This window comes from Hoplias malabaricus, chromosome 17 (genome assembly GCF_029633855.1).
Source record: "Hoplias malabaricus isolate fHopMal1 chromosome 17, fHopMal1.hap1, whole genome shotgun sequence".
NCBI classification, from domain to species: domain Eukaryota; kingdom Metazoa; phylum Chordata; class Actinopteri; order Characiformes; family Erythrinidae; genus Hoplias; species Hoplias malabaricus.
In genome coordinates this window covers 13402191-13424904 of record NC_089816.1, presented here as the reverse complement: position 1 = coordinate 13424904, position 22714 = coordinate 13402191, and the positions used below count along the sequence as shown (strand labels likewise).

At 40.4% G+C, this 22714-nt stretch overlaps 1 protein-coding gene across 3 annotated transcripts; it reads left to right on the top strand.

The window, feature by feature from the left end:
- The first annotated feature begins 133 nt into the window (after nt 1-133).
- On the top strand, nt 134-22654 carry wnk1a (WNK lysine deficient protein kinase 1a). 3 transcript variants are annotated; one of them, XM_066649816.1, is made up of 24 exons: nt 134-151; nt 3924-5089; nt 8891-9063; nt 9274-9494; nt 11092-11249; nt 11811-11899; nt 11991-12210; nt 12381-12669; nt 12764-12942; nt 13033-13101; nt 13245-13382; nt 14851-14930; nt 15183-15327; nt 15506-15622; nt 15735-15848; nt 15923-15977; nt 16062-16202; nt 16306-17090; nt 17186-17284; nt 17435-17871; nt 17991-18190; nt 18271-18369; nt 18592-18761; nt 20751-22654. In XM_066649816.1, exons 2-24 carry the CDS (start codon nt 4355-4357, stop codon nt 21042-21044), a joined length of 5007 nt encoding a protein of 1668 aa, XP_066505913.1. In that variant the 5' UTR covers nt 134-151; nt 3924-4354; the 3' UTR covers nt 21045-22654. The 3 variants fall into 3 exon arrangements, with proteins under 3 accessions (XP_066505913.1, XP_066505912.1, XP_066505914.1); XM_066649815.1 differs by lacking the exon at nt 134-151 and adding an exon at nt 1910-2494; XM_066649817.1 differs by lacking the exons at nt 134-151; nt 18271-18369 and adding an exon at nt 1910-2494.
- Nucleotides 22655-22714: the final 60 nt, after the last annotated feature.

Below are 22714 nucleotides of genomic sequence, written 5' to 3'. Positions count from 1 at the left end.
CTGAGCGCCATGCTGGAGAAAAGAGGGCTCACAGATGCGAGGCGCTTGCGGAAAAGGTGCAATATGTTCCAAATGGCCTTGAGCTTAAATAGTGATTAATTAGATGATATTTTAATTGTTCTTTGGTAAAAGGCACAAGACAGATAGACTGGTATGTTTTTATTTTTGTGAAGGTTTTTGGAACGCCTTTACTGGCCTAGCGAAGGTTTATTGTATTGTTTTAGTGGGATTAGCCTCAATGTAAATGGACATTATTAACACTTAAAGACACCCCTTCAGTGAGAATCAGGTTTTTAACATGTAAATGTTGCTTATGTGCTACAATATGTATCAGGAGCAAGCAGTTAATGCCATGGTTGAGTCCACTGCAGACTGCATGTAGCCAAAATAATCTCAAATATGCAAATATGGTTTCTTACATCACAAGCCTAAGAAACCAATACTGTTAGCTTTCAAGGTAAGCTAATTTTAGGTTCAGGAGATCAGGTGGGTTGGGGGCGAGTATATAAGCTATCTAATGAAGGTGAAAGTGAGGAGTCGCATCTAAGTCACTTTTAAGGAAATAAGAGATTTTTTATACCCAAAAATGTCACTTAGATTAACAGATAATGTGTTTTAGGGGGTTAACTGTACTAACCGTAGTAGCTCACAGATTATAACATTTTGCCCCAACATTGAGGAAGGCCCCTTCATGAGTTCCATTAATTTCTCTAAAATACAACAAAACTAGGGATCTAGGATCACTTTCAAAAAAAAAAATTAACTACACACAAACTTGTGCAGATATACCTGTACTTATATCGGAAGTTAAATATACAGGCTTTTTATCAGAACATTAAAGTAGTGTTTGGTATGACATACACACCCATTCATTCATTCATTCATTATCTGTAACCGCTTATCCAATTCAGGGTCTCGGTGGGTCCAGAGCCTACCTGGAATCATTGGGCACAAGGCGGGAATACATCCTGGAGGGGGCGTCAGTCCTTCACAGGGCAACACAGACACATTCACTCACACCTACGGACACTTTTGAGTCGCCAATCCATCTACCAACGTGTGTTTTTGGACTGTGAAACCGGAGCACCCGGAGGAAACCCACGCGGACACGGGGAGAACACACCAACTCCTCACAGACAGTCACCCGGAGCGGGAATCGAACCCACAACCTCCAGGCCCCTGCATAATCCATTATTTTTGGTTTATCCTACAACATATTTGAAAAGTTAATCCTGTGCACGGTCTTGTGAGTAAAAACTGCATATTCGGGGCGTCTTAACAGGAAGAAAAAGTAATACAAATTCAAGGGATGTGTAACTAGTGCAATAGCCTAAATAAAAAGCAGACATGATAAAATAATACAGAAGAAAATAATTCATAAGTGAATATAATGTAAAGGCATAACAAGGTCAGGTTTTTAGAAGGTTTATTATTATTATTATTAATATTATTATTAATAATCCTAATAACGGCAGCCACAAAATTATTCAGAGTAGGCTCTGGATTCACCACGATCAGCATGAAGTGGTTACAAATGGTGAATGAATGGATGAATTAATTATTTATCTTCTTTTTCTTATTATTATTATATTATGATGATTATTATATCAAACAGTGGATAGAGTGGACAGAACAGAAAGAATATAAGGTAGTCAAATAAGATATTAAACTAAAGAAACCAGAATGTAACAACTATTTTAACATTTAAAATTGATTAATAATGTAAATATTAAGGCGTATAGAAAATATAAAGGCGTGTTTTTTTCCTTATCTAGATATTTTAAAGTAATTATAGAGTAAAGGCCAGATGGAGTTACAGTATGAAGGCAGGAGGCTGGCCTCACCGGGAGGGGGCGCCGAGGCCGAGGTTATTGTAGTTTTATTTGGGCTGTCTGGACTAGAGGTGGAGGAGAGTGCATGTTGGATTTGTGAAAGCTGTGTGCAGTTCTGAGGCACTTGCGAGGTTATAGTGAGATGGAAATGCTATAAAATGGCTGTTATAGGGACATAAATCCTCGGGAAGGAGCCCGGTAAATTATGGACTGAAGGATAGTGGCATCGTTTGCAATAAGTAGCAATTGCGGCTTCGCGCTGAAGTGAGGGTTTTTTCATTCTTTTCGGGGTCCTAACGTGTCTCTTCCAGGTGCGAAGTGTTTTTATCTGTAGATTAAGGTAAGAAGGTAAAGCAGCCACACAACAAAAGGAGCCGCGCATTCTCGCGAGAGCGGCCGTGAGCGCGGAAGGAGCGCGTGCTAGTATTCGAACTTTGTCTGTCGGCGGCGGTTGGTGCTGAGCCGACGGAGCGGAGTCCCTCAGTTTCGCCTTCGGTCACTGAAACGGTATTCAGGAATAAAAATAAGCCCAATTCTTTGTACGGATTAAAGGACTGGAACCCGTCCTGCGTTTGAGTATCTCCGCTGAATGAGTTAGGCCGAAGGATTTATGACGGATCCCGCGTCTTATCAGAATAAGGAGAGAATTCAAGATGACGACGGTGAGTCTCACAAGGAAAATCCCGTCTTTCCAGCGTTTCTCTGAAGCTGTGTGACTCTGTCACTCCTATTAAACCGTTACCTTAGTAATGTTGACTGATCTGAATTCGATGTAGCTAGATTATTGCTCTTGAAAGCGCTAGTCTGCTTCCTATTCGCTAGCGTCTTATACTAATTTCCCGGTCCACCTTAAGAAGTGCCACAGTTACAATTTGGCGCCTGCCTCATTTAAGGTGGAATTGGAAATTCGCATAAGCCGCTGGCGAAAAAGGAAGCAAACTTGTGAATTCAGGCCAAGATGGCTAACGTTAGCTAGCAGTAGCACGTTCAGCTAATCTGGAGTAATTTAATATATTCAGAAAGGCCGAGGGATAGTACGCGTATAATGTTTGCTATTCAAAGGAAGCTGTTAGCTAAACAGCTACCTTAACGGCAACGTCTCTACGTTACATTTGTTTAGTCACCACATGTTAAAACATAAATCTACTGCGCAGTTAATCATAAGAAAATGCGTTATTTGCGATTATTACCTATACATTTTGTATTGAATGAAAGAAGGCTACGTGGCAGCAATATAACGTTATTTGCATATTGTACGAGACATAACAGTGTTTTAACACATATATGGCGCATATAGAGTGCTTCCTTTGTTAAAAAATGCAAGGAAAACGTTTTGACATGTCCGTGTGGTGTTACGTTATACGCTAGGACAATTAAAATAAATCTGCCCGATTGCTGAGCATTTCCTCTTTGAAACCCAAGTGTACACGGGACAGTCTAAACGGTCAAAGCCGGGTTTTTTGACATCATAAATCTAATAAGTTCTCTCAACTTAGGGGGCGGGGCTTTTGAGCTGCAGGCATTTAGTAAAAATATGCGTAAAGATAGAGACTGGGGCTAATTGCATTTTTTAAAAATCCCTGCATGCTGAATTAAGACAAAAGTATAAAGTTACATTTAAGTTACCAAGGGAGATTTGTTGTAGGAATAACATCTTATAACAGGTAGAATGTGACCATGGTTGCACTAAATACTAAGCCTTTAAATCTTCTGGCAGAACATGTCTGCAGACACAAATAAGCTCATTCACGTGGTTTATTTGAGAAGTCCCTTTGTTGACCTTTGCCATCCTATAATTCATGGTAACGTTTTATGATGACAGGTTCTTTTACAACGGATGTCTCTGTTTATAGATAAGTTGCTTTAAATTGGCAACACTGAGAAACATTAAGAATTTTTTCCTTCACTCTAATACAAAATTTTGTAGGATATCAGCTTGCCTGTTGATTGTGATTTATGTATTTAAATGTTCATCAAAGTAGACTGTTGTTTTCTCTTGTGTTATCAAAATGTACAATAATTTTTATTCATGCAAAAACTTCTTTGTCTATCTTGAACCTTAGATTAAAGTATAGTTTGCCTTTATTGCAGTGAAATGGAAGCTCAGATCCTCCTTGGCACCTTGTAAGACTCAAGGAAATCATCAAGTTTTACAGCTGACCGTTGGCCAGCAATCTTGAGTCACCCCTCATGTTGAGTGATTTCTGCCATCACTTCCACCAACAATGGATGACCTAAGTTTGAAAGGCCTTGAGCTTTATCAGTCTGTGCTTGACTATAAGCTGGTCCCACACCATTTCTTTCCCAGTAACTTTCCTGTGCGTTCCTCAAACCTTTTAGTTTGTAAGAGTATTGACTTCATCTGAATTACTCTTCAGGAGGGAGAATAATCTGAATTGTCTACCTCCAGAAAAGAAAAGAGAGTAGCACAGAGGTCCTTCAGTCTTTTTTCATTATCGTTGTGTGGGTGTACGAATGTGATATAGTCATTGAATACCTGCTCACTCTGCGTGGGTGAAGATATGTCTGAAAGACTCAGAGACAAAATGGTCAAGTTCCTGTCACCCCCTTCAAAAAACCCCAATGGCTCTGGCTCAGACTCACTCTTGGGTGAGCGTATTGGTCCTGAAGTCCGTCGGCGCCATCACACTATGGAGCGAGATCAGTTGAAAGGCGAACACCGTTTTTTTCGTCGCAGTGTTATTTGTGACTCCAACGCTACTGCTTTGGATCTTCCCAGCAAAGTTTGCCTACTGGGCTCACCACCAGACTGCTCAACAGTCTCTACCGAACATGGGGCTGAAGGTACCAAAACCCCTGCCTCAGTTGAGCTTGTTGTGGCTGATGGACCAGTGTTGGTAAAGGGAGATGGTGGAAGTGATGGCATCCATGAAGAGGTCATTGCAGAAAGGAGACCTGTGCCATTGTTGGGTTGTAATGCTCCAACACCACAGATACCTACCCTGGGGTCCTGCAATGAGGCATTGGGGCTGGCATCGAGTAACATAGGTGCAAAATGTGAAAAGGAGGAAGATGAGGCAAACAAGGAGAAGGCTCGAGTGGAGGCAGAGCAACAGCGTGAGGCAGAGAAAAAGGAACAAGAGGACATTGAAGAGGTTGAGACGAAGGCTGTTGGCACCTCACCTGATGGTCGATTTTTGAAGTTTGATATTGAGATTGGACGTGGTTCATTCAAGACTGTCTATAAAGGACTGGATACTGAGACTACTGTGGAGGTGGCGTGGTGTGAATTACAGGTAAGATGATGTTTCTTTTCTCCTGAGAATTACTGATATTCAATAAAGGCTTTTAATTTCTGTTTAATTTTAATGAGAGCGAGCCTTAGAATTTTTTTTTCTTTTATTAGAGCTGCTGACATGACTGCATCCTAAATGTTTTATGTGAATCATTGCACACATTATCAGCAGGTAAAATCAGGCATTGGAGTTTTAGCCCTATTAAAACAGTATCAGCCAGGCCCTAATCTCTATTTTAAAAAATAAATGAACTTTAGGGTTGTTTACTTCATGCTATTAGGGCTGGCCCTGAATATTTGGTTGTTCGGATATTCGTTTATTGGGTATGTATGTATTTAAGGCAACATTCCACTCCACCTGTATTCAGGCTGTACAGCGGTGTGTGTATATAATAAAGACCTCCACCTGTATTCAGTCTTGTGAACATAAAAGTCCCACAATAACCCCTCCCACACACACACACACAGAGAGAGAGAAAAACTTTGAATATTCGCTGAATTATTAAAGGGGGGCCCCCAAAGCCCTAAAAATGGTATTCGGGACAGCCCTAAATGTTATGTGCATTAGCAACTTCTTACAAACCAGAATTAGATTTGTGTTGTTTGGCTGACTGCTAAGGAAGTAAGATGTATAGTGGGGATACATTTTAAAACCTGTTATTATATGACAGTCATAAAAATGCATTCATGATTGATTGTTTCTTGATTTGGTTTATATGCTTAAGTTGCAGTGGGAAAATTGAATAAACCCAGCTGTTGTGTCTTTGTTAATGCTGAATGTGGCTCTAAGTGACACTGCCAGGCCACATGGGCAGAAATAAAATGTATCTGTCAGAAAAACACTGGTTTATGACCCACATCCCTTAAGTCTATTTGCCTTTATTGACATCCTGTTTCCTGTTTTAGCGGGGTTAACAGAGGAAATGAACTAGGCACTTGTGAGAAATTTCACTCTGTGAATGTGGCTGCAACACACTAGTTCATTTTTGAAAAAGTGGGTCAGATTTCCTGCCAAAGAATGTGTAATCTTCTGTTTGAGGAGCAGCTATGAGGCCTGCTGAGGCTTGCCTCTGCCCTCTCCACCCCCACCTTCTCTGCTGTTGCTGCTGCCGAGAGATGGCAGGGCATGGGCTGTGATCACGTGAGCTTCATCTCTGCTGCAAACAGCCCTTAGGTTTAGCTAGCTCAGGAACCTGCTGAAACAAAAGCTGCAGTATCTCTTTCACACTCTCTACCAGTTTTTGTCCACCCCCCCCCCCCAAGTCTTACTCTCACTTTTCTCTTAAGCTCCTGTTACTTACACACTCTCATCAGTTCTACCCCCTCCATTGTTCCTGACTCCTTTCCATAATTCTTAATTTTTCTCTTTATTTATGACAGTTGATTTATCTGCAGAGGTTCTATTACTTTTGTTAAATGTTTGTTTTGCTTCGTGCAAAACAGCACCACAGAGGTACTTGAGCAAATGCAGGTATCTGTACCAGAAGGCAGTATGCATGCACCACTTCTGCAAAGCATGGGAATACTCCCTTCCCACAATAGTCTCATATCACATGACAGATATGTTTAAATAATATATAGGTCACAGCACAGGAAAGTTTTTAGGTAGGTATCACTTCTGTCTTGTTTTATGGAAATTTACTTTTTCCTTCCACAATTATTGCCTTTTGTTGAACTACTAAAAACACTGTTCATATGCTTTGTCGGGTACATCCCCATGGACATATCTTGACATATTCATGTTTAAGCAATGCTTTGTCCCATCAGAATGTAAAACAAATTTTAAAACTTTATCAAAATGTTCCACTTTTATTTTATGGGCTAATTATTTTTTTTATATAGCAGTCAACCATAACATTCACTCACTGAGAAGGTATTTTATGTGTGGTGGATCATTCTCAGCACTGCAGTAACAATGAGCAGTGTGTTGCACTGTTCACATTATTATGCTGGGGTTAGTACCTACAAAAAGTGGTCCAAGGAAAGAAGGATAACCTGCAATATGGTCATGGGTGTCCAAGGCATATTCTTGAGGAGCCAAGGCTAGCATAGCTGCTGCAATGACAGAAGTGCTACTGTATCACATTGTTTAAAAATGAATGGTGGCTATAAAACAAAACGTGTCAGCACACGTAATGTATCGTAGCATGCTGCATAGCCACAGACAGGTCAAAGTGGTAATTTGGAAAAAAAAAACACCATATTGTTCTGTGAACCGTGGGTCCTGGCATTCATGTGGATGTTACTTTAACATGGACCAGCTACAAAAATGTAGTTGCAGACCAGTTACAACTCATTTTGTCAACTATATTTTTAATGGCAGTGGCCTGTTTCATCTGGAAAATTCTGCCGCACAGCAGAACTTGTTCAGGAATGGCTTAAGAAACATGACAAACAGTTCAAGGTGTTGACTTGGTCTCCAAAATCCCCAGATCTCAATCCGATTAAGGATGTGCTGGAAAACCAATCCAATCCATGAAGGCCCCTCCTTGCAACTAACAGGACTTAAAGAATCTGCTGCTAACATCTTGGTGGACCTTCAGAGGTCTTGTGAAATCCATGCCTTGTTAGGTCAGAGTTGTTTTGGAATCACAAAGGAGACCTATAATGTATTAGGCAGGTTCATGTTATGGCTGATTTAATGCGTATATAACCTGTTGGAGTTGTTTGACAAATTTACCTTTTTAAGATGTTCTACTTTTTAAAACAGGATTTTATATATAGAAACATTTCATTTAGAAGTAAATTGTATAGCAACACAAATCCTTCCTTTATTCCAATATTGATAAAGCCTTGGAGGGGTCCATTGTTTTGAGAAGCTTTGAATACTTTTGTTGTGTGCTGTTCCACAAGGGAAATAGCCCTACATTCTCTGAGCTGGCCCTGCTGGCCATGACGAGCTGTGGATGTTTGGAATTTAGAGTTGAGAGTAAAAGTAGGTCAGTGGGTTAGGATGGCCTCCTGCTCTTCACCTCCATTGCCCTCCTAGTGCCATCCCACCTGCATTGGGATGTTTTCCTGTTGAGTAACACTTTTTATCTGTAAAAGATAGGGGTGTATTGTAAAGATTTGTAAAGATAGGGGTGTATGCTCCAGTTTAAATAAGTAATGATGAATAGGGTAAATGTGAATATCAGTTTTGGGGGTAGTGCCTTTGGAAGACTGGAATGCTGGATAGTTTTCATTCTAGCAATTGTGGGTAACCACATGGCATGAATGTAGGTCATACTTCGTGTGTTGAGCATACTTTTTGTTTGAATGTCTTTGCCGTTCAGAATTGAGCAAATAAAAAATGACTGTGTGGATTAGTTTGCAACAAATAGGCACAAGTTACTGTTTTGTAAGAAATTCAGTTACCTCTCATTTTGGTGGAAATATTTAAACCCATACTGGTTTTATCAGCCCCTCCAGGGTGTGTTTCCGCCTTGCGCCCAATGATTCCAGGTAGGCTCTGGACCCCCCGCGACCCTGAATTGGATAAGCGGTTACAGATAATGGATGGATGGATGGTTTTATCAGCTTATCAAATGGATTTTCATGTCAGCAATAAAACTATAGCTTTTTGTTATCCTTGTGCTTGTAATATGTATCTGATATATTTCTGTAATTCAGTTTTTGTGAATTACACTGTGTAATTGTTTTACAATTTTGGTTAGTGTGGTTTTACATATTATATAAAACACTTTTTTTCAGCATGCTGTAATTTTACTGTTGGTATTATTGAGTGGACATTTTTGTCATTGGCAACTTTTAAACAATTTTGGGACTTTACAAAATTTATCTTCTTATTTAAAATTTTTAGGATCGTAAATTATCCAAGTCTGAGAGACAGCGCTTCAAAGAAGAGGCTGGCATGCTGAAGGGTCTGCAACACCCCAACATAGTACGCTTCTATGATTCATGGGAGTCCCCTTCCAAGGGGAAGAAGTATATTGTGCTTGTGACAGAACTTATGACCTCTGGAACCCTAAAAACGTAAGTGCTGTAGGGCTGCAATCGCTAGCAATACAATCTATAAAAATCATTTGTAGGAACTGTTGGCAAGCACTTTCATTATTTGGTTTAATATTTATTCAATCTATGATACAGTACCCTAAAATAAGCTATTTCCGTTGAATTTTGATTACCTTTTAGGGGACATTTTACATGCGGATTGTTTAATGCAACACTTGCATTTCCTTGCAGGTATTTGAAGCGATTTAAGGAGATGAAGATCAAAGTCCTGCGCAGTTGGTGTCGGCAAATTCTGAAGGGGCTGCACTTCCTTCATACCAGGTCTCCTCCCATCATCCACCGTGACCTAAAATGTGACAACATTTTCATTACTGGCCCTACTGGATCTGTCAAGATTGGAGACCTAGGCCTTGCCACCCTCAAAAGAGCTTCTTTTGCCAAAAGTGTCATAGGTACGGTCCTGTACAACACAAAATGACATAGTGTTTTTGAGTCACTCACTGTGTGGGTTTTCCAGCAAGGAAAAGAAAGTCTGTCTTGTTTTGAAGTTTCTTTCTCTTCCTCTGCTTTTTCTGAAAAATATGATGTAATATTGTGGTGCGAAGGCAGACCACAGCATTACTGCGAGCCCCCAAACCACAGCAAACCAGGGCCCCTGCTTCTCTTGCTCTCTCTCTCTCTTTCAACTCAGGATTCTTCTCCCTTCCCTAGGTCAAAAATCAGTTTTGTCATCATATTGTCCTCAGTGTTTTAAGAGGCGCTTATTTCAGGTACTCCCAGAGAGTAAGTCGTTCCTTAACTCTCCTTTTGTCCGTGATGTGCGTAGTTGTATTGTGGCTTGTCTGCAGGCAAACCAGATCTGATCATGGCAAAAGGATAGCACGAAAGGTAGAGGTGAGCCCTGGGCTTTCAGGTACCGTTCTGAATTATTTTTGTTCTGTGGTTTGGAGAATTTGTGGTCTGTTTCTTCAATGAAACATGGTTTTAATGCTAATAACATATTTATTTGTTCTCTTAAGGGCAGGTTCTCTGTTTTGATATATATATATATATATATACACATTTATTTAATTATTTATTTTCTTCACTGTCTAAGGATTACATCCTTAATGTGTCTCCTCGTCTTCCTCTTGGTTATAGTCTAGGATCCTTTTTATTGTTTTGGGAACCTTTAGGTTCTAACCTCAGATCTCCCCTTATTCTACTTTTAAGGATTATTTATTGTACTGCAGTACAGACAGTAAGTATGCAGAAAATGGGCCTGGTAAGTCAATCAGTACAATGTGACACATTACAATCCAAATCCATTCCAAATATGTGAAGTTTTTCTGTGTGAGGTTCTTCTTCAATGGGCAGCTTTCTTACTGTTTAAACTGGTGTGCAGAACCTCACTAATCAGTAACTAGCTATGGAATCTGCTCTGCGTAGGATTTTTAACTTGCCACTCTTTCTTACAGGTATATCAGACAGGTAGGTGTCTTTTAACTGGGGGTGTTATGCTAACAAAAATTGAAATCTTGACAATTTATTTCCATAGCTGGGAAAGTAGTTTACCTGCAATTATTTATGGGCTGTAGACTGATCATTGACTCCACATCATCTTTTCCCAGTAATCTGTTTGGCTAACACCTCACTCTGCCCATGTCTCAGCTTGTTTAAATGTTTTTGAATGCCTAACACTTTTAATAAGTCTTTAGTCTCAAATTGTGAACAAAGTTTTGGTCTGTGGCCAGTCCAGTCCTTCTAGTAGGTTCTGTACTCCAGCCTTGTTTTCATAGTCCTGCCCTAAAGGCCTTACACTGAGAAACTTGGGCTTCTTATCACAACAGGCTAACTGAGAATGGTCCCCCCCCCCCTCCTCTTTTTTTTTTTTTTTTTTTTTTTTTTTTGCTTTCTATCCCTTTTTGCTCTCCCCTCTCTACCTCTCTCTCCTCTCACAGGTTTCTGGAGTAGGCATCTTCAACACCAACTTCCTCTCCCCACTTCACTGGAGAGGGTGTAGTAGGGCAATGAGAGAGAGAGAGTTCTGAACCGTTCTTTTGATTTAAGGTACCCCTGAGTTCATGGCGCCTGAGATGTATGAAGAGAAGTATGACGAGTCAGTGGATGTCTATGCCTTTGGGATGTGTATGCTGGAGATGGCTACTTCTGAGTACCCGTACTCCGAGTGCCAGAATGCGGCACAGATCTATCGCAGAGTGACCAGTGTAAGTCTACATCCCTGAGGGAGAGAGCAGTGTGTGCTCATCCTCCTGCATTCTTCGCTACGTTCTTTTAATCTTCCCCTTTTTGGCCTTGTGTTGAGGCATTTTTCTTACTTTTTTCCCCTGAGTGGTAAGTTGTGTCTTCCAGTACACTTTGAGGTATTTTTTTTTTAACTTCACTTTTGACTGGAATGATATTTGTTTGCCAGTAAAATGTTCAGACGTATATGTGGGAGGTTTTCATTATTTTAATACAGACAGAAGTTATAGTCAAAAGTTGCACAAGGAATTCCTGATTATATCCAAACAGACTTAAAATTCCTTATATGGTGACACTTTTTTGGTTGCAGTATAATGTATATTTCTAGAGAGGTGGTAGGGTCAGGAAAAACTTCACTGATGGCATCAGTCTGAGACATTAGTACTTGGAATGATGCACAACAGCTTTATACTAATAATGCAATAGAGAAAATTGACCTGGCTTACTTGGTGCTGTAAGAATCTGAGTATTTGTCTCTGTAGACTCTGTTTGATTTTACCATCTACTGTGTTTGACTTTTACAGGGAGTGAAGCCTGGCAGTTTTGATAAAGTTGCAATTCCTGAAGTCAAGGAAATCATTGAAGGTTGCATCCGTCAAAACAAAGACGAGAGGTTTGTTAATGGAAAAAAAATTGCCACCTTACTGTATCAACCATTAATTTCTTATACTTAATAATTTGGGTCTCTCTTCACTCCCAAAAAGGTATTCCATCAAGGATCTGTTAAACCATGCATTTTTCCAAGAAGAGACGGGGGTTCGTGTCGAACTTGCAGAGGAAGATGATGGGGAGTTGGTGGCCATCAAGCTGTGGCTGCGCATTGAGGATGTCAAGAAGCTTAAAGGGAAATACAAGGATAATGAAGCCATTGAGTTTTCCTTTGATCTCCACAAAGACGTCCCAGAGGATGTGGCACAAGAAATGGTAGTGGAAACTGCTGCAGAGTTCTTTTATTGTAGATGTTTCGCTATTCAGACTTTTTCATTTGGCTAAGCTTTCCTCTTTCCTGTTAACCAACCAAATTGTTAGGTCCTTCCTTTTTATATTTTGGTCCATGCTCTCTACACACACGCTTCCTTACATTTCCTCCCCAGGTGGACTCTGGCTATGTGTGTGAAGGTGACCATAAGACCATTGCCAAGGCTATAAAGGATCGCGTGGCTTTGATCTGCAGGAAGAGGGAGCAGAGGCAGCTGGTGCGAGACGAGCAAGAAAAGAGGAAGCAGGAAGAGGAGAAGGGAAGGCAGGCTCAGGGTGAGACCCTTCATCCTCAGTCCTCCACTGCAAATCCCCCTGTGCCCACTCTAGCACTAGTTACCTTGGAGCCTGAGGAGCCAGAGGGGGAGCAACACCAGTTGCAGCAACCTGTTGCCCCTGCATCAAGTAAGCATCACTGTACAAGTAGTTCTGTGATACTTGAACATTGCCACTTTGATGCTGTGAAGTGTTAAGGATCTATTCATTTGTTCTCCTTTAGCCATTGGTGGATCGGAAACCCAGTCCTCTGTTGTTCTGTCAGAGTCTCATCCTGGTCAACCTGTTTTGACTCCTTATAATTCTCTTCAGCCTGAACAGCAGCCACAGCCCACTGTAACTGTAAACAATACCCATCCACAGCTGCCCCAACAGAGTACTGGGGTCCCCACACACAGCCTGGTAAGTCTTTTTCTAGCTACTGTTGTTTTCTGTAACCTTTGACACCATTTGTGAACCAAAGGTTCTTTTTTTCCTTTGTCCTTCTATCAGGCCCAAGCTTTTCCTGCACAAAGCAGTGGTACTTTGTCTTCAATCCCAGTTTCCACTGCTCCCCTGCAGGTACCCTTCACATCCTAGCAAGTTATTGACAAACTCTGAGCAGCGCTTTCCTTTGTCCAGCTTATAGCTGAACAAGGGGTTTCTTTAAGGAAGACACTATAGCCGCTGACGCTAATGAATATTTGACTCGCCTGTATTTTCAGCCTGGCCTGCAGAGTCTTCTGCCAGCTCCTGTTCAGCCTGGCATGTCCCTGCAGCACCAACTGCCTCCACTAGATGGCACGGCTTCTCAGCAGAGCTCCAGTCAACCCCCACCACTACAAAGCTCTCACATACTACAGGTACACCATCTTATCTTACACTGATAGGAGTTGGATTTTAATTCTATGCAGACTCTTGCTTTCCCCTATATGCATGTTAAATTTTCATACAATTGCTGAAAGATTAAATGGCCACCCTTTATTACTCATCATCCTTTGTAATTCTGTTCATTCAGTAACCTTTACAGGAAGTAAAGGTTATTATTGTGTTATTCTGGTATCACATACAGACATTATTTGCTTTGGTTTTGAAGCATTTGTTGCCTAGCATGTAATTACCATAGCAACAGCAAAAAGCTATTGTGCCTCTTAGAATAACAGATTCAATATATGGGGTTTCTCTAATTTAAACACATTTGTATCTACTTGTGCTTTACATTATTTACATAATGAGTTTTGATAGTAAATGTGTGCTACCCAAATACTTTGTATGTGGTGGTGGAGCCTACATATAATGCAACATATTTGTATCACATTTACTAAAATATAAACTGTTTTTAACTCCCCACCCCCCAAAAAAAAAAAAAAAGAATTTCACTAAACCTAATAGGAGACACATGGTTTGACCATGAAACTGTGGTTTTTCTCTTATTCCATTTCTCCTGCATCACAGAATATTTTGCTAAGACAGAATCAAATACCATTTCAAATAATGCAAATGCCTTTGAAGAAATGTTCTGATAAATCTTTCAGATACTCCCACAGTGTAAGACATCGATAATATTCTCATTCTTCCAAATCCAGCATACACAACATTCATTAACTTCATTTTTCTCTTGTTTGCATCACTTGCCATTATCCTGCATGCTGGCTGTCAGATTTGGGCATGCCAACTCAGCCCACCTGTTTTCTCTCCACCTCCAAATGCTGAACAGCTCTATTTCTTATATCAGGCCTCTCAGGTACACAAGGTGCCAAGTACTGGAGTGTGTGCTTATGTGTGTGAATCATAGACTGTAAACCCCATACTTTTCCCTACCCATCTTTAATTGAAGCTTTGAGAGTAGGCAGCTGAGACAGTTGTGTATAAAGCAGTAAAATATATGAATGTAGTCTAGCTTAGCCCTTTTAACATATGTTCAATTGTTGTGTTGTAGTTACATAACCCATACGCATATTCTTGTTTTCAGTGTAAACCAGGGCAAGTGTGGCTTAAACAAGTGCAGCAGCCTTGTACACAAAGGACAGCTGTAGCTGTGGGTTTTCATCTCAATCAAACTCCTCATTTAACTACAGTCAAATATGCTTCTGCTTGATCAGAATGCAAATCTGCATCAACACCAACTTTTAGGATAAAAGTTATAATCTACATATAAAAACAAATTTTCATTATATAATAAAACATATATAAACCATGCATTTGTTTATATAGTTGTGCATCTGAGCTACCAATGACCAGTTGTGTCCTTAGTTTGTTTTACATCGTAAAATGAGCTTTGAGTCGGTAAATCTGAGGTCAGTATTAACTCACACACTTGCATTCCTTCAGGCTCCTCTTACAGTGTCCGAGTCTCTACCTCCGGAGCAGACTCAAGGCCAGTCAGTTCTGGTTCCTCCATCTACAGAGAGGTATGGTTTCTGAAGAAAGGGTTTTGTTTGGTTGGTTGTGTTTTGTAATTTTTTAAGAGTTTTTTTGCATTTAAAAAGCCCTGAAAAATTGGTGTTAACAGTATCTACAAGCTACATTAGTGATCACTTTGCATGGTATTTGGATAATGATAGCTGACCCCTTTTAGATTTCACTCAGTATTATGAATATTTGATATATTGAATGAAATATTGAAATACAAATTGAATGGAGAATTTTGATTTATCTTCTAGTGGCCTGTCAGATGCAGCATCAGGGCTCAGTGATGGAAATGATGGCAAGCATGAAGCTCGCTCTATGAAGCGTCACCAGCGACGCTCTGTCCGCAGCCGCTCACGCCATGACAAGATGGCCAAGGCCAAGCTTGTTGTGCTTAATGTAGGTGTCTTTCAGTTATTTGTGCATTCCTTGTGATAGAATAATTCAGTTTTTGGATAAAAGGGAAATAAATGTAGTTATTAATATACTCAAAAACTTAGTGGCAGTCATGATTTTTATTTAAAAGTAAAAAATACTACAAATATATTTAGAAATTAACATGATTTAAATGTTTCAGATTTCCAATATTGGTGACAGAGTAGCTGAATGCCAGTTGGAAACCCACAACAGGAAAATGGTGACATTCAAGTTTGATCTGGATGGAGACAACCCTGAAGAAATTGCACAGATCATGGTAGTTATTTCCCTGTTGTTTCCTCTAGTTAAAGGTAGTCTCGGTCGACTCTAATATCAGAAGTGACTGAGAAATTATTTTTTTAGTAATTAATTATAATGTTTTACTCTAGGTTGAGAGTGACTTTATTCTGGAGAGTGAGCGTGAGTCATTCATTGACCATGTGCGAGAGGTTATAGATATGGCAGATGAGAAAGGAGAAGCTATTAAAGACAGCTATCCCCAGGTACGACAGCCTTTTTGTTACAATATTATTTCTGTCTTTATACATGCAAGTATTAATGCCCTTTGTCGTTTTAGGTGACAAGTGACTTACACCAGCAAATTCCTGAGATATCAGCTCCTCATATCCCTGGTACACAAAATTTGACTCAATTTAAATATATAGTGACAATCTTGAATCGCTTATTTTAAATAATTTTTTTTTTTTGGTTTACAGGTGTGCCACCAAATGTGGCTACACAGGTTGTGCACTCAGCAGGGCGGCGATTCATTGTTAGCCCTGTGCCTGAAGCACGACTGCGGGAGCCAGTTTTTGGCCCGCCCTCAGCTCACCCCACATTTGGAGATGACCAGCCAGGTAGGTCATTTCTCCTGCTGCCACGAAAACTATCATACTTGTAGTGTATAAGATGAATTTCAGTTTGTGTTTGAAATCTACTATTTCTCTTTATCTCATGCAGTGTGTGAACCTGTCTCAGCTAGCAGTACACAACAAGACCAAAGCAGCCTGATGTCCAACGCCAACCAAATTTCTGCATTACCTACACAGGCTGGAGGACAGGCACCTCAGCCTGTATATAAGAGCTCAGAGATGGTCACTCAGAACACTACTGTCACTGTCCCTTTAATAAACCAAGGCTCCACTTCACCACCTTCTTCTGCTCAGCTCTCGAGAACTGGCAGGATGTCTCCTACCCCTGCTCCATCGGAGCCAACTGTCTGTCAGCGTCGCCCCTCGTTACCCACCACAACAGCTCCCTACAATCAGCCTGAGAGCAACAGTGCTATTACACCATCTAGTAGCGAGCAGCTGCCTGGTCTTTCTGCCTCTGTCCCACAGGTGGCACCTGCCCACTCCTCCACACCCACCCCTCTTCCTGTAGCTCCCACCAGCCTCTGTGGAGAGAGTGAGGGGGAAACACAGGGAAAGTCACCAGGTATTGAAGACATCCACGCATTGGATAAAAAGCTCCGCTCTCTTTTCCAAGACCAGGGTTCTTTATCAAACGCTTCAGCTCTCACAGATGGTTCAGGCGATATGCCCCCCACCTCCTCACCTCCCAACACCATCAGCTCTCCACCATCAGGCCTGACTTCCAGTGCAGGACACATCCCTCCAGCGAGTTTGTCCCTAAGCTCCAGTGGACACTATGCTCCTGGTTCTTTTGCCTCTCAAAGTCAGACGGGAACAGCGTCTCTTTTTGCACAAACTCCTCAGACTGATTCTGCAACACAAAGACTACAGGTTAGCACATGTTTCTTTGACAGTTAGCGTTTTCTTGCTTTGGTCAATTTTTTTTTAAAGGTATTTTAAAAATTATTTTTCCTATACATATTTAGACATCTGTGACTGGACCTCCTAATGGACAGATGGCTGCAGAGAACACCCAACCTGTAGTAACCCCAGATAGTGAAGGATTTAAACTTGGAAGATTTCAGGTAGAATATTTTGGTCTTTTTTTTTTTTTTTAAAGTAACTTAAACAAATATTGTCTTTTTTTTGTAGCACATATTTCCATTATAGAGGAATAATACTGATATAATTGCGTACAACCAAAATTGCTTACTTTTTACTCCTCATCTCTACAGGTTTCTGTCACTGCTGATCAAGTTGTAGATGGTGCTTCAGCCCACAAGTCTGTGGCCTCATCTTCTTCATCTTCCAACGCATCCTTATCTTCCTCATCTACTTCAAGCCCTGAAAACACTCTCCATAAGTCCCAAACCTTGCAGAAGACAATCCCCAGTCCCAGCATTCCATGCTTCCCTCCTGCTATGTCTGCTTCTACTACAATTGGTCGCTTTCAGGTGACCTCTAGTTCTGACATCAAAGTGGGCCGTTTCATGGTTAGTCCTTCCGGAATGGAGGATGCTTCTCTAATTGCAATGGAAGGACCAGACACTAGTCAGGATCTCCAGACATTGCCAGCAAGCCAGATCAACCCTCAGTCTTACTTAAGCAGTGATAATGATTCTGAGCCAGAGGATGAAGCTTTTAAAAAAGAGATCTGTCAGCTTAGGGAAAGGTGAGAATTTTTAGTTTAATGTACCAAAGTGTTTTCCTTTTTATGTATGTGTGTAGGTATTTTCAGTAAATAATTCCTTTATCATTTCACTTTAGTAGCTCTTAATTTTTTTCTCGCAGACATATGTCTGAGATCCAGGCCTTGCAAACTAAGCAGAAGAAAGAGATTGAGGAGTTGTTTGCACGTATGGGAAAGGGTCACCCACCTGTGGTGGCCCCTTCTGCTGTAGCTGTTGCAGGAGGTCGGCGGAGGCCAACCAAAGGCAAGGGCAACAAGTCAGGCCGCAGTGGTAGCAACCATGGCAGTCCCCAGCAACAAGGTAACAAGTTTTCCTTCAAAAAGGACCTTTTATAACACGCAGCCTGTCCATTTGAAAACCAAATTTCCCTGTGTTTGTAGGAGAAATTGCACAGGCTAGGCAGGCTTTAGTCAGTCAGCTAGTTCCAGGGAAGATTCCAGTTTGTCAGTGTACAACTGTTCAGGATGTTCAGTCAGAAGGTTAGATGTGTTTTTTTTTTTTTATAATTTGCCACTCGCCAAATCTGTTTTTATACATCAGTTAGTCTAAGCATGGGTAGTTTGCCATGTTTATTTCATTTTTATACATGATATCCAGAATATGATAAAGCCGTTAGTCTATTATTTAAAGGTTTACCCCCAGTTCTGTACTTTGTGTTCACAAAAATGACGGTTCTTTTGTAAATGTTTCTGTCATTTTAGGGAATATAAGCACAAATAAAGCAGAGAACGGTTCAAGTCAAACCATTAATCTTCCTCGCAAAGGCACATTTACAGATGACCTCCACAAACTTGTAGATAACTTTGCCCGGGATGCCATGAGCCAGGTGCAGGTCAAGAAAAGTGGAAAACAAAATCCACAAAGCCATGAGGTAAGGAGCAGTAATTTTATTTGAATTTAAGACATATCACTTTTGTAGGGCTAAAGGCTGTATTGGTATAGGCCAGGGGTCGGCAACCTTTACCACTCAAAAAGCCATTTGGACCCGTTTCACACAGTAAACACTGGGAGCCACAAAATCCTTTTGAAATTTTACATGAAACAACACTGCATATAACAATATATTTTTTTCCCTTTGTGCTATGTATAAACAAACTATGCTGTGTTACATTTATTAAATTAATGAACGACTGCAGAAAAATTAAGTAACATTTCTGCATGCAACAAAACACTTTTAATGCTGAAAAAAAGACATTGTGTTGATGGTTAAATAAAATACTCAATGTCTATTTGAGTCCCTGTAGTAATGGGGGGAAAAAAAACGCCAAACTTAAATTTTCCACTGGCAGCAAACAATAATGCTGTCCTCTCTTCGTGCCGTCTTCCTTTTACTGGCGGCGTGCAGTCAGCTGTCAAAAAGTTCAAGAAACCGCACACTGGCGGGTGTCGCACATTGGAAGTTGACGTGTATTAAGAGCGACAAAATATTTTAAATATTAAAATATTTTAGATGTTACAAGATGCCATAATCTTCATAGAATTACATTTTGAAAATGAACGAATTAAAATAAAATACATTTTAATTAAATACTCAGTAATTATTTTCAAAAGCTGAGCCACATCAGAGGGATCAAAGAGCCGCGGGTTGCCGACCCCTGGTATAGGCTGTTAATAGCATTGATAAATCATGTTCACCAGGGAAGTTGAAATCTTGGTATGTTCAGTTTGGCTTACTGCTTCGTATCAGATGCCCACTGACAGTTTATAATGTTCCAATTACAAGTGTAGAGGGAATGATAAGGTTAGTTTGTCACAGGGTTGGTATACATGGAGACATAATCAGCAAATGCCTAGAGGTTTGTGTGTCAGGAGGAACATTTGAGAGTGTGCTTAGGCTATTAGTATTGATAGATTGAGTGAAATTCAGGATTGGAAACTGCTGGCAGACCCAGGTTAAATAAGTAAATAAATAAATGACAGGTCCCAGAGTGCATTGTGTTGACTACACCAATGGCAGACATGGTGCTATACTCTGAAAGTCAATTGATAGTTAATTTGAGGATGCTGTAGATCTTGGAAGCTGAGGTGAGGGGAAACCAGGTGGAAGGCATGTGTAAAGACTGGTTTATAGGGTTATAGGGGATTTGTAGCCAAGTCTACCACATGTGCGGTTTGGCATAAGGGGCCAAAAACTAAGGGCAGCTGTGAAGGAGTTGGCAGAAACAGCTGAAGGGTCTAGTCAATCTTTGTGAATAAGAAAAGCATAAGGAGGACAGAGCAAATGAGTGAAGAGTAATTGTTATTGTGGTTCTTGGTAATGTATCATGTAAAACTCACAGGGATCTGGTCACAATGAGCATGCATTAACAGTGCCAGTGGGGCTAGACACAGCTTTAGTCACCAGGCAGGCCAGTGTGGATTGACTTTTGATGGTTAATTGTATGGTAGGGCTATAAAGCTGGCTTGAAGGGGGTGGGTCTGGCATGCCAGGCTTCATTGTTGAGCGTTCTGGAGGGGCTGTGGGCTTCATTCAGCAGAGGTGCCTGCCTGTGAAAAGCTAGTGATGCAGTCTCTCTGTTGGGTGATTATGGGCTATGCCTTTACCTTTGTGGTTAAAGGTAGCAGGTTGCTAATTGGGTCATAAACAGCCACAGCAACAGCAAGGTGTAGGATTTAAATATTCAACAAAAGGGGGATTTTGTGGCTGCAGGTAGGAAGAGCGTGGGGTGGTCCCTATGTAAAGTGCTAAAGGATTGGCATAGGATATTTTACTTATTGTGTGTATGATTATAATAAGTGTCTAGCTAGTGTGGAAGTTTTTGTTTCATGGCCTTGATAACTTGGGTTTTATTCATATACGATAATTCATATGGAATTTGTCTTTTTTTTTTTTTTTTTTTTCTCACCCCCCCCTCCCCAGACAAACCCTCGCAAGTTCTCTGCACCACAGCTGAGCTCCATGGGCAGTCATGTTTCCACTAACACTGGTACTGGAAGGAAAGGTTCACTCTCTTTGACCTCACAGCATTATAACTACCCCTGTGCCCCTTATACCAACCCACAGTGGACAGGGCCTGCTGGACATGCTCAGGTGGGCTTGCTGCAGCCTACGGCCACCAATGCCCTCCAGCAGGGCTTCCATCTGTCTACAGGACCTCACAAAACAGGAAATAATGGTGGAGGGACAAACTTACGGACGACTCCGGCAAGTTAAGATACAAGGGTGTGGTAACACCGGCATGGGGTGTAGCAACATCCCACGCATGCAATAGACAAATAGGTTAGGTCTTATCCCTGGAGTGATTTCAGTACAGGACTCGACTTGATTTCTGTCCCAAAAGTAGTACGAAGAATGAACAAACCTGTAAGTTTGAGAACATGGTGTTCTTAGGACCGCAGTTTAACCTGAGGGAATATGTAAGTAGGTGCATTGAGAGTTGGATTGAACTCGAGAATCTGAAGTATGTGCAGCAGGGCATTGTCTTATGGCTCAGTGTATACTGATTGGCTTGATTGTGCTAGACATACACCCAACTCTGAAACTTCTTTTGGGGTAAAATAAGTTTCCTGTTCTATTTGGAGACACATGGAGCTCTTATGTACCACTGAATTAAATTGTATTGCAGGTTTAATTTAAGGCCATTTAAATTTGCCTTCATCTACACTGGATAGAGTAATTAAAAAGGGTTTAAGAGTTTGACAAGAGTTAAGACCATAAATGGTGTCAGTACACATCTGTGCCCAGGAAAGGCAGCAATAAGCAGGAGATGGATAAAGTAAGTTGTTGGTGGTAAAGTGGGGTTATGTTTATCATATGATGTTATATATTAATCATGATTAATAGGGGCACCCCCAATTATTATAATTTTTTTTTAACTGAGCAAAAATAATATTGAAATGTTAGCCAGCATTTGAATAAAAAAAAAAACAAGAATGTGCAATATATGAAGGTATAAATAAAAAATAATAAAAGCGATACAGCACTTGACAAAATTTACATTTGTGATATTTAGAATGCAATGTTTTGTATTTTTGATTTAATTTTGATTATACCTTGTGTTAAACTTGTACACTCACCCTGTATTTCCTGAAAACACATACTGTAATTTGATGGATGTAAACAAAAGCAATGTGGGTTGTGGTGTCTAGGATGGCTAAAGGGTGTAGCATCCTGTACAAACAGGACTAAGTGCATATGGGGTGCCTTTTTAAATGACCAGATATTTTCAGTTTGAGCCAGCTTTGGAACACCGTTATATTCCAGTCAGTATCTGTTTTCTATAAATGGACCTTTTTTGGTCAGTGATGTCGGAACTGAAGATCAGTCCCTGTAAATAGATGAAAGTTTCTCAACAAGGACACTGAATTAGCAGTTTCAAAAATTTAAGATTCCAGTGTTGCACATCAATACAAATTTGTCTTTATGCTCTTAATACCACTCTTAATTTTTATTACAAAACCACAAAGAGTGCCATTCCCAAACAGAAGTGACTTTCACCTCTGAATGATCAGCTTGACTTCTCTAGAGAAGGAAAAATGTTACTGCAATGCAGAATATGCACCATTTTAAAGGTTAAACAGGCACGGGAGGTTAATGTTACTTTTGATACTTGAGTGCATAACTTTTTCTAAATCTGACTTTCATTAATCATTCTTATACACTGTTCAAAACCACCATTACTGTCACCATTACCCTGCTGTGTTCTGTATTCTCAGACAAGTGCATGTTTTATCAACCACAATCTCATCTGTTCAATAAATCAGCATTAAATCTGAGTTCAGAAATAATTCTTATACTACTAAAGTAGTAATATTCAGTTATTTACATCCCAGGATTTTGTGACTATATTGATGGCTGTGTTAATTTTGTTTAAAAAACTGTAT

Excerpts from the sequence above, each read along its gene's own strand:
- wnk1a (XM_066649816.1), top strand. The coding sequence starts at position 4,355 with ATGTCTGAAAGACTCAGAGACAAAATGGTCAAGTTCCTGTCACCCCCT. Across the intron at positions 11,250-11,810 it reads TCTATCGCAGAGTGACCAGT|GGAGTGAAGCCTGGCAGTTT; the intron begins GTAAGTCTACAT and ends TGACTTTTACAG. Across the intron at positions 15,623-15,734 it reads AAGAAATTGCACAGATCATG|GTTGAGAGTGACTTTATTCT; the intron begins GTAGTTATTTCC and ends GTTTTACTCTAG.